Source organism: Berghia stephanieae, chromosome 6 (assembly GCF_034508935.2).
Source record: "Berghia stephanieae isolate SIO BIC M18660-M18661 chromosome 6, UCSD_Bste_1.3, whole genome shotgun sequence".
In the NCBI taxonomy this organism is placed as follows: Eukaryota; Metazoa; Mollusca; class Gastropoda; order Nudibranchia; family Aeolidiidae; genus Berghia; species Berghia stephanieae.
This window is the reverse complement of record NC_088365.1, coordinates 11,633,838-11,646,337: the sequence shown is the minus strand read 5'-3', so window position 1 is coordinate 11,646,337 and position 12,500 is coordinate 11,633,838. Positions and strand designations below refer to the sequence as shown.

General features: G+C 36.6%; 1 protein-coding gene across 1 annotated transcript in view; it reads right to left on the bottom strand.

Annotated features, from left to right (window-relative positions):
- Nucleotides 1-12,500, bottom strand: part of LOC144974478 (ribitol-5-phosphate xylosyltransferase 1-like) — a 163,011-nt gene that overhangs the window by 110,483 nt on the left and 40,028 nt on the right. Inside the window, exon 3 of the mRNA XM_078917377.1 lies at nucleotides 2,934-3,125. Within this exon, the coding sequence (XP_078773503.1) occupies nucleotides 2,934-3,125 (192 nt within the window). The remainder of the gene's footprint in view (nucleotides 1-2,933; nucleotides 3,126-12,500) is intronic.

Sequence of the window (12,500 nt, the reverse complement as noted above, 5' to 3'; positions counted from 1 at the left end):
GATAGATAGATAGATAGATACGATAGAATGAGAGGATAGTAATAATAATGATGACAGATAGATAGATAGATAGATAGATAGATAGATAGATAGATAGATAGACAGAAGACAGATAGATAGATAGATAGATTAGATAGATAGATAGATAGATAGATAGATAGATAGATAGATAGATAGATAGATAGATAGATGATAGATAGATAGATAGATAGATAGATAGAAGTAGATAGATATAGACAGATAGATAGATTAGATAGATAGATAGATAGATAGATGATAGATAGATAATGATGACAGAGATAGATAGAAGATGATATTAGAAATAATATGAAAACAGATAAAGATAGATAGTGAAGAACATAGGTATAAATTAGACTTGATATTTTCGGTGGCACGGATTTATTGAAGCGTAGTTGAGATATCACAGCGCATACGATTATAATCATGGTAATTAAATGTGTGTATTGTGTGTGCGGTTTGTGGGTGTTAGTGTTGGGGTTTATTTTTGTGGTATGTTGTGAGGAAGAGAGAGAGAGAGGAGAGGAGAGGATGGGGGGGTTTATGATGCAAATTTGATGGTTCGTGGATGATGACAGAGGAGTTGGAGACAATGTGTATATTCGGAGTGAGAGATGAAAACCGTAAAAGTTAAGATGATCGGAGATATATTATTATAAAATAGAAGTCTAACACAAGTTTCAAGAGATATTATAATATATAAGCCTAACACAAAGTTCAAAAGATATAATATATAAGCCTAACACAAGTTTCAAGAAATATTATATGAACTTAACACATGTTTCGTACGTTTTGTTATTGTTTTTTTAATGGTTTTTTTTTTAATCCATACGTTCAACATCCATCTTAAACATAATTTCACATAATCGGGTTTAGCTACAATGGGTCTTATTTTTTTTACTTTCAATGACAACGTGTTATCATGAAGGTACTCAGAAAAGAAAAAAAATCAATCTCTCATATTTTCATAGATTCCCCGTCTCCAATGCTCTTCGCAAAGTTTAATTTCTTTCCCTTGCAAGTCATACTATGTAACCAAACTTAATAATAACAAGAGATGAAGTGAGTCACTTCGCTCCTTGTTATTATCAACATAAGTGCCTGCTCCACTCTCTTTTCTGAATCAAATTTAAATTTCATTTAAGCACGAATTGTCTGTTCATCGTCCTTCTTAAAAGTAGCAATGTAACTAAATCTGTCACAGCTTGTGTCCAACTTTTCATTTGTGCCCAATTCCAGAAGGGTAATCTTTTGTGTTAACTTATCCGAATTCAGCATGGTAATTTATTTTTACTTAAGAGACAAGATACAGCAGAACAGAACCAAACCTTGTAATCAATGTTGTATCGGACTGAGTACAACGTTTCGCTCATCATCATCATTTAAGTGACTTATTGTCACAAAGCGACATCTACATCGGAGTCAACCTGATGATTGGATATTTGGATAGCTCTACTTATGAGATTTAACTTAGCATAATCAATTTCCTATCTTCACGACGAAGACAGCGAGTTTCGTTATTTACATATTTTTAATTTAGTATCAGAATGTATAGGCAGGCTCTAAGGATTACGGGACGTAACTCTATGAGGAGGGAGGATGGATTATCTTTCTTGACGATCGGCGTTTATTTAGACTGGGAAATTTAAAAAAAAAGAGCTTTTATATAGCGCAATATCCACTAAACGTGCTCAAAGCGCTTTACAGGGGGGTCCCTCTGGCCAACAGCTACATTTAACATGTAGGACAGGACATGAGGCCTGTTAAGCGTTATTACAATTTTTTTCGGACATAGACAACGCTGTTATTGACCAGGTACTCATTTTACACCTGAGTACGGTGAGAGAATGTGAGTAGAGAGCCTTCTCCGAGGACTCAACTATGCGCCCAGCGAGATGCTCGAACCCAGGACCTTCCGATCCGACAGCAACAACGGCTGTCATACCACTAGACTCTGAAGCCAGAAGATCAATTATACAAGGTATGAATCTAGCCCTCCAGAAGAGTAGTTTTAACCCTCTCCTTACCACCGATAGGAAAATCGTCACATTCGTTACGATACAACCAACATTTTTCTTATTCAAATTTCTTCTGTACATCATAAAATTTAAGGAAAATGAACAGTGTGTTGTTGATCATGTTTTACTACAGAAATTATGTATGGCAAGAACTTTACTGCTCTTATGTCTGAGTGATAAAAATATATATTTATGTGCGAGTTGGGTGTGAAGTTTTGGGGAAAATCCTGAAAATGGCTGGTAAGGAGAGGGTTAAACTTCCAATGAGATTGGAACCATTATTTTTCATCACACGTTTGCTCCCTATAGATAGAATGCGCTTGGCCAAGGAGTTCACAACATTGCCATCCGGAAGTATAACGGACCAACACACAAACTCTGTGTAACCATGAACTTGTATAGTCTGGTTAATACAGTTTAGTGAGAACAACTCACAAACGCGGATGGCAAAAACAATAACAAAGGCCTGAGTGACGTCATCTGCATACTATCTATAGATAGAATGAAGTTGACGTCAATCGAGTCTTTGTTATTGTTTTTTGCCATCCACGTTTATGAGTAATTCTCACTAAATTGTATTACCCAGACTATGAAAGTTCATGGTTACACATATTTTTGTGTGTTATCAGTTATACTTCCGGATGGCAATGTTATGAGTTTCTTAGCCAAGCGCATACTATCGATAGATAGTTCGAAGATGACGTCACTCTGGTCATTGTTATTGTTTTTTTTTTTTGCCATCCGCATTTACGAGCAGTTCTCATTAAACTGTATTAACGAGACTATAAACGTACATGGTTGCACACAATTGTTCATGTTGGCCAGTTATACTTCCTGATGGCAATGTTGCGAACCTCTTAGACAAGCGCATACTATCTATTGCCGTTCGTTACTCACCAATAGCTGCTTTCCCCCAGATGTCGACAATGAAGTCCTCGTTGCTAGAGCTATTGTCCCGGCTCACCAAGGGACTCCTCTTTCCTAAAGGCCGCTGGATCTGCCACAGCTCTGGCGGTTGGTGATGCAGTAACTGCTGACCCGTGTCAAACTCCTCGCCCCAGGGGTTCCATTTTTCGTCATCGGAAATATCTGTTGAGAATAAAAAATAAAAGGGTAACATATAATTTATGACTGTATTTTTAAAAAAAAACAAACAAACAAAAAAAAGAAAAAAAAAGACGACATGATACTGATTCTAAAATTATCCAAATGCTGTATGATAAAAATTCAGCAGTAATAAATAAATAAATAAATAAATAAATAAATAAATAAATAAATAAATAAATTTATAAAAATAAAACAGAAACAAAAAGATGTCAAGTAAGAGAGTTTTGGTTTGCTATGTTTATTATCGATTTTACTTATTTTTTTGTAAATTGAAAATTCTGTTATGTATGATTTCTAATGCCAATTGCCTAAAAATACATCTTTTGAGAAAAAAAAACCCCGATATTTTCTCAAACATTTTCTTTAAAGCGTGGTCTCTTTTAAATCAGCAATCAGAAAAGAAATTTTTTTGAAAAGGGTCGAGATTTTAAAAAAAATATCATTTAACCCTGTGGTTCCTCAAGCCTTGTTTACATTAAATGACAATCACTTGCTTGACCCTCTCATTACCAGCCATTTTCAGAATTTTCCCCAAAACTTCACACCCACCCAGCACAAAAACAGACATTTCTTACTCAAAGATAAAAGCAACAAGCACATTCTATACATAATATTGTTCGGCAATATGAGCTCTATTACAAGCTCTATGTCAAGTTTTTACAGCTATAGCAAAAAGAAATGAAATCTGAATGAGAAAAGTGACGGTTGCATCGTAACAAATGTGACGATTTTCAAATAGGTGGTAAGGAGAGAGTTAAAGGTTTAAGAAATAATAAAATGAATCAAATTAGTAAATAAATACAAATCAAAACAGTCAGGATTATAATAATATGCCTTTAGTAGAACGCAGTGTTTAAATAAATCACTGAACCGTGGAATGAATCTGTGAGAACGCACTTGCCTTACTCCCTTACAGACAAAAACATGACATTCCTAACTCATTACGAAGTTCCCGTTATGTGTTATTGGAAAAAATTTTTTTTAACTCACTCAATCCTAGAGATTTTTGCTACTTTACAAAATTGGAAAAAAATGTATTAAAAATGAGCATGTACATAGATAGTTTTATTCAACTATTATTGTCATTCAAAGACTAGAAACAGTAGCTTTGATACGACGCCTATAATTTGTCTCAGAAAAATGTAATAAATAGGCATGGGGTAAAAGTAACCCGGATAAACTACGGATATAGTCGGTGTTAGGGTTGAGTGAGTTAAGAAGAGGACAGGGAGCGTTAGCGACTTGGGTCAACGCGCCGTTAAGGTGGTAATAATAATAATAATAATAATAATAATGCTGAAAACTTATATAGCGCTATAACTCCGAGACACCAGACTCTAAGCGCTTAAATTACAAATTACTTTGGCTGAAACATACTCATTCACACACACAAGCACACACACACACACACACACACATACACGCACACACAACACAACACACAACACAAACCAAACCTATCTTGCTTCTCTTACCATCTACTAAAATCGAAACAATATGTTTTAAGCGAACGTTTAAAAATAGACAAAGATTCTTTTTCACGAATGCTCTGCGGTAAGGCGTTCCAAATAGAGGGTCCGAAATGAGAAAAGGATCTCATTCCAGCATTTTTCCGAATTCGAGGGACAACTAGTTTTTGTGGAATCACTGGCCGAACGTAAGGGGCGGGGTTTTGAATATCTTTCAATTAGTTCTGAAAGGTAGGAAGGGGCAGTACCTTCAAGACAACGATACACTAAAACACAAGCTTTGAATTTAATTCTTTTCTCAACAGGCAGCCAATGCAGGTCATGAAGTAGAGGTTCGGCAGAGTCGCACCTACGCTTCATGAATACTAGTCTGGCAGCGCTGTTTTGGACAATCTGAAGACGTTTCAGATTGTATTGCGAAACGCCAAACAACAGAGCATTACAATAATCCAATTTCGATAGTACGAGGGACACAACCAGGTGCTTGGTCACATCCTCAGATATGAACCGTCTAATGGAAGCAATCTTTTTTAGTTGGAAAAAGAGAGATCTAACCAAATTATTAACCTGATGCTCCATCGACAGTCCAGAGTCTAAGAATGTGCCAAGGTTTTTCACTTTGTCAACAATTTGAATAGAGGCATCCCCCAACTTCAAATCTGTTTCACTTTTCCACTTCCTGTTCCCCACATACAGCACCTCCGTCTTATCATCATTCAGTTATGGTATGTACCTAAAGACCTCCCCGACCCCCTCCAGTTTTGTATTGATGCTCTACGTTTAGGTAAAATAACCATCACACCCACCAGCCAAATTAAACATACCAACACACAACATCTTTAACATTTAGATATATTCTAAGCGAATAAATAACTAACAGACTGTCGTAAAAATAATAACAAAGAGCTGAGCGTTGGCGACATCGTTTCTTCTACACAGAACTCATTTTCATCATGATAGCATGTAGATCACGTTGCAGAGTATAGATAGTGTGCGCTTGGCTAAGAAGCTCACAACATTGCCATCCAGTCAGAAGTATAACGGACCAACACACAAAACTCTGTGTAACCTTGAACATTTATAGTCTGGTTAATCCCATTTAGTGAGCATTACTCATAAACGAGGATGGCAAAAAGCAATAACAAAGACCTGAGTGACGTCAACTTCATACTATCTATAGATGGAGAAGATTATTCGACGATGTTTTCAATGTCCACTCTGGAAAATGAGGCAAGGAAGCCTGAGTTGAGTTGCATCGCAGATACAATAATAATAATACACTATAAAATTTGACAGAAACTACTGGTCGTGCTATTCGTTTGAAGTTTGTATGAATTATACCACATATTCTTTGAAGTTCGAACCAAATTGCTGCCACTACTCTTTTCAAGTAAAAAGAAAAGTTAGCTTTGCAGTAATAAAAATATTAATTATAAGAAAAAATAGTAATTAGAAAATAAAAAACGAAAAACAAAAAACAACAACAAACCCCCCCCCCCCCCCCCCAAAAAAAAAAAACAAAAAAAAAAAAACAATAAAAAACAACAAAAAACAACAAAAAACAAACAAAAACAAAACCAAAACAATAACAAAACAAAACAAAAAACAAACAGAGGGTCAAATATAAAGTAAAAAAAAAAAGAAAAACATGAAGACATAAAATTATTATAATTGATTCCCGTCAGTGACAACAAAGGTAGCTATCCTTTCTTACACTTGGCCAAGTACGGTGAGAAAATGTGAGTAAAGATCCATTTTCCAAGGACTCAATTTAGTAGTGTCACCCACAGACAGAGTTAAAAGTATTTGGGTCGTCATGTTACAGGCGGCAGTGCATGCAGAGTATCATACCACTGGACCACAAATCTGCAAGAGGACCCTGCCAGACAACAGGCATGTTTCACAACGTCGTCTATCTACTCATACAAGATCGCCACTATCTATCTACCTATCTAAGCGTCCTTGTTAAGTTGTCTGCGGGGACTTGTATTAAAACCTATAAAATTGAGAGCGTTACATTACCGTTGACATAAAACAGGACAGAGCATTCATTCAGGTAGCAGGAGCTCCCGCCGCCAAGGCACCTACATTGTTACACAACCCACACAAACACACACACACACACACGCACACACACATATATATTATATATATATATATATATATATATAATATAATCTTACGTGTATTAAAAATGGCGAGACAGTTGAAACATTTATTTTTGTCCAGAAGTTTCCGAAATACATACGTTACGTTGACACGATGACCCAGTGCTACATTATTGAGATCGCACTGATAATCACAACTTTGGCTTAAAGCGAATTTCATAATGAATTATCTTTTTTTTTTTTTAAAAAACATTCTCTAGCGCAATATCCACTAAATGTGCTCAAAGCGCCTGTTAGGCGATATTACCATTTTTCGGACAAAGACAACGCTGTTAACGACCAGGTACTCATTTTACACTTGAGCACGGTGAGAATATGTGAGTAAAGCGCCTTTTCCAAGGACTCAACTATGCGTCGAGCGCGAGGCTCGAACCCAGGACCTTCCGATCTGAAAGCGAGTGTCATACCACTAGACCACATGGCCCTTGTGATAATGAAAGGAATTCTCTCTTTTTGAAAAATTGAAAAAAAAACATATTTTAAAAAAAAAATCCCCTTTATTTACTCATCCGAATGAGATCATTTTTAAAGGGTTTATTCCAAGGGAAGACTGGAAAAACCCAAGGGTTTGACGCGGTACAGCATTTTCCAGCGAGTAGATCATCACATGACCCATCCATATGCTTATACCCTATAAATTAGAATTTCATTAAAATGTACTGAGATGCAACTCAAAATAAGTCGCAAAGCTATTTCTGAGACCACTTTGGGGGATTTCAATCGTTAATAATTTACAACAAATAAAATTTCAGCTACTTGGAGAATGGTAGCATGTGATCATCCCTGAAAGTGAGATTGAAATTAAGTTCAACCAACTGTGTTGCACTGCGACTGCCTCCCTCCCCTCTCTCTCTCTCTCTCTCTCTCTCTCTCTCTCTCTCTCTCTCTCTCTCTCTCTCTCTCTCTCTCTCTCTCTCTTCTGTTTTATTTGTACTTCTCATTGTATGTTTATTTTCATTTTCCTTATTTCTTTTTTTTTTTTTTTTTTTTTTTTGGGGGGGGGGGGGGGGGGGGGGGGTTATAATTTTACGTAATATAAACATTCAAGTCAGTAAAACGCCTACTTTTCAAGCCAATTCTTGATACAGTAGTATTAACTTCTTACATATTTTGTGAAGTGACCTTATTTTAGTACCTGTTAAACAGCATATCCGGTTCTTTGCAACAAAATTGCAAGTAACCGAACTGTTTTACTGTGCATAATTTAATGATGAAAATAATAATGCACTCTCGTCTGGTCTAATGACAGGTCTTGTATATGGCTCTACACTACACGTCTGTTTCTCTCTCTCTCTCTCTCTCTCTCTCTCTCTCTCTCTCTCTCTCTCTCTCTCTCTCTCTACTTTTTCTCTATTTTCATTTCTTATCAACACATAGCAAAACAACACAGCCTTGTGCGAGATAAACACAAGGTAAAGTCGTGACTCCGGGCACAACTGATTATAATAATAAATACAAAACAACGAAACATACAAACAAACAAGAAGGGACAACAGCCATTTTACCTGTTACCATAAACAACGATCTAAAATTACCACAGACTAGGACAGCAAGATAAACATCTCAGACAAAAAACTGACGCTTGGAAAATCCTTAAAAAATCGACGGAAAAATTTAAACAAAGTAAGCTTCAGAGTGAGTTATATTAATGACAAAGAACAAAACAAAACAAAACAAATACAAAAAAAAAAAAACCAAAAAAAAACCCCCAGCAAATACAAAAACAAACAAACAATAAAACAAGCAAACCAAAAAAAAGCCCCAAAAACAAAAACAAAAAACAACAACAACAAAAAAAAAAAAAACGAAAAAGAAAAAGCAAACAAACACAAAATTCCAACGCCACCCCCCCCCCCCCCCTCCCCCTTCCACAAAAAAAAAAAAAATACCATATTAAAAAAAAACAAAAAACAAAAACATATAAATAAAGTGAGAAAAAAGACAAGAATGGTTTGCTTGTTTTAGGTGCATGCAGCACTAATAGACCTTTTCAGCTCACAAGACGAAGAGATTCTTGTTCAAACAAAGATCAGAGTAGATCCAAGAGCAATAATAGCTCCATTTACTTAAACTGATGAAAAGTACCTGCTCAGCTTCCTCATGCAATGCACACACAGTTTATCAGAATAAGAGAGAGAGAGAGAGAGAGAGAGAGAGAGAGAGAGAGACAGAGAGAGAGACAGAGAGAGAGTCAGAGAGAGAGAGAGACACAGAGAGAGACAGAGGGAGAGAGAGACAGAGAGAGAGACCGAGAGACAGACAGAGAGACAGACAGAGATCTGTCTGAATTCGGACTAGATACCAAAATATCTTTCTTTTTCTTCCAAAAAAAAAAAATCATACCACATCATTAAGTAAGTGTGAGATACCAGTAAGCTTCGACTTAGACCACAGACCTGGGAAAGAGAAGGGGGTAATTATCCTATTTCAGACACCGTCAGGCTTCCTGTATCCAATTCGGATTCGCCAACCAACCTATTGTCTCCGATACAAAGACTGGTCCGACCAGGCAGAAAATCTCAAGGCTTCCTGAAGCTTCCACTAACTCAAGAATATTATAGCCACAGAGCTGTCAAGCTACAGCACCAATTGAACTGCATAATTAGACTCTTTATAAACATAGATTTTAACGTAAAAATCAAGAATTTTTACTCTCTACGCCAACATTAAAAAAAATATCCAAGAAAAACAAAACAGAAAACAAACCAAAAGAAGAACAAAACCAAAACAGAAAAATCCCCCATCAAAACCAACCCCCCCCCCCCCCCCCCCCACCACCAAAAAAAAATAAAAATATAACAACCCAAATAACACCCCAAAGTTAATAGTCTTAGTTTTAAAATAAAGTCCTACATTAAATATATATCATAAACAACTGAAAAAAAGTGTGTATGTACGGTGCCAGACAAAGCAAGAAAGAAAAATACAAGAAAAAAAAAACCATCCCCCCAAAAAAATCAGTCAACCTTGTCTGGGGATCGAACCTTAGACCTTCTGATTACCGGTCAAACGTGCTGCCATTAAACCACAGGGGCTCTTAATATCATAAACAACCCTTACTGATTCTAAGAATAGTCATATCCAATGTGTGCTGTTGTTGAGTAACCAATGAATTCAATAAAAGGTAAAAAACTAACAAAACCACGTTATCTTAAAAATTCTGACATAATTTTAATCCCCCCCCCCCCCCCCCCACACACACACCCACAATCAACAACAACCCCCCCCCCCTCCCGATATAAATAAACAATCAAACAGAGAGAAAAACATAAACAAACGGGCTAAACCGTAGCCATCGTTAAGTTATAGCCTGACACTGAGACTGGCATTTTGACGTCAGTATTTGGTTTTTGCACCGCCTAGTGAGTTGTCGTTAGTAGTTCTCATGGAAACAAGTTATTTCATTGGTTGAACTATTGAATACAACTCACGATTTGTTTTCTTTTGTGGCCAAAGACAGGCATCTTGACGTCATTTTTTGGTCAGTGTCAGGCTATAAGTTAACGATGGCTGCGGCTTAACACGGTTAAAAAGGTGAGTTGGTAGTTCTGATCAATATTTTAAAGTATAACATATATTTTTTTAAAGACAGCACCTACCAAACTACTTTTACCCTTTACGATCGAGGTGCAATTTTAGTCTTTAATCAAAACGAACAAATGGTATTACCCATTGGGGCGGGAAAGAGGGGGGGGGGGGGGGGGGGGGGGGGGGGGGGGGGAAAGAAAAAAAAAAAAAAGGGGGGGGGGGGGGAAGGGGGATTTCGACTTCACCTGGGATCGGTCTTTGCGCATGAAGCAAGTTCTCTACCGACTGAGCTTTCGGAAGTCCCCGGTATTTAGTTTTAAGAAAAAAACAACAAAAAAATAAAAACTGAGCTTTATATAGCGCAATACCCACTAAATGTGCTACAAGCGCTTTACAAGGGGTCCCTGGTCAACAGCAACATTTAACATGTAGGACGGGACATGACGCCTGTTAGGCGATATTACAAAATTTTTTTAAGACCCTGTTAACGGCCAGGTAATCATTTTAAACCCGAGTACGGTGAGAGAATGTGAGTAAAGAGCCTTTTCCAAGGATTCAACTATGCGCTGAGTGCGAGGCTCGAACCCAGGACGGACCATCCGATCCGAAAGCGAGTGTCAGACCACTAGACCATATAGCCGCACATCTATCATAGATAGATGAAGGAAGAATAAAAGCCTAATTTAGAAGGAAATTCAATCTTGCCGGAATAGAGTTAACAGCTCAAAAAAATAAAAAAAAAAACAAAAAAAAAAATAAAATAAAAAACAAAAAACAAAAACAAAACAAAACTCTCCTCAGTCGAGTATATTATCTCAGTACACGGTCAATATTTCAGAATCGAATTGTGAAATCGTAGTAAAGTAAAGGCGGTGTTGTAACTAAAAGAAAACCCCCCCCCCCCCCCCCCCCCCCCCCCCCCCCCCCTTCCCACTTTAGACATATTTCTGTAAGTATCTAATTTACTTACTAATGGGATGAAAAAATGGGACAATTTACATTATTACAGAATCGAATTGTGAAATCGTAGTAAAGATGGACGTGTAAAAAAAAAAAAGTATTTGAACAAAAATACAATAGTAGATAATCTACTCGCAACGAGAGGATTTCATTTTCAAATTGATAAGAAAATCTATTGTGGGTAATTTTGTACAACAAAAACACAAAAACAAAAAAAATAATAATCAATGTCCAAATAAATAAATAAATAAATAAATAAATAAATAAATAAATAAATAAATAAATAAATAAATAAATAAATAAATAAATAAATACATAAATAAATAGATAAAAACAAACAAATAAATAAAGTACAATAAATAAATAAATAAATAAAATTGAATAAAAGTGAGGCTATGTGATCTAGTGGTATGACACTCGCTTTCGGATCGGATGGTCCTGGGTTCGAGCCTCCTGCTCGGCGCATATTTGAGTCCTTGGAAAAAGGCTCTTTACTCACATTCTCTCACCGCATCTAAAGGCGTGAGAGAGAGAGAGAGAGAGAGAGAGAGAGAGAGAGAGAGAGAAAGAAAGAAAGAAAGAAAGAGAGAAAGAGAGAGAAAGAAAGAGAGAGAGAGAGAAAGAAAGAAAGAGGGAGAGAGAGAGAGAGAGAGAGAGAGAGAGAGAGAGAGAGAGAGAGAGAGAGAGAGAGAGAGAGAGAGAGAGAGATGAATATTAATGCAGATCAATTTCTACGATTATATTTTACAAAACACTTTACAAGAAATGCAAAGTCCAACATAGACCACAGACTACTATCGTCCTGTGTCATCTATCACATAGACCACGTAGAACGAGACACGACTCCTATTACAATTCGCACTCATTTTTTCTTCTTCTTCTTTTTTTTTTTTTTTTTTTTTTTTGACAGAGACAGCTTTATTATTGTTGGTAAGCGATTTTAACCCCCAAAGCCCCTTAAACTTCCTTTTATTGCGTAACCGACCGCTAGATGGCGGGGGCTGTACCGTGATAGATCGGTGTGCTGTTCCGGAAAGATATACACACTCTAGATTTAGTGATTTAGATTTATTGTCGGCTGCCATCATTGTGATTTCCAACACCGTACAGCCGTACACTAACAAAACACTTTTTTGTTGTTGTCCATTATGAACACTTTTATTTTTAATATCGATTGAGATAGATTAAGATGATTTCTTAACTGGTTACGAAGTCTCAAACCTGAAACTTCT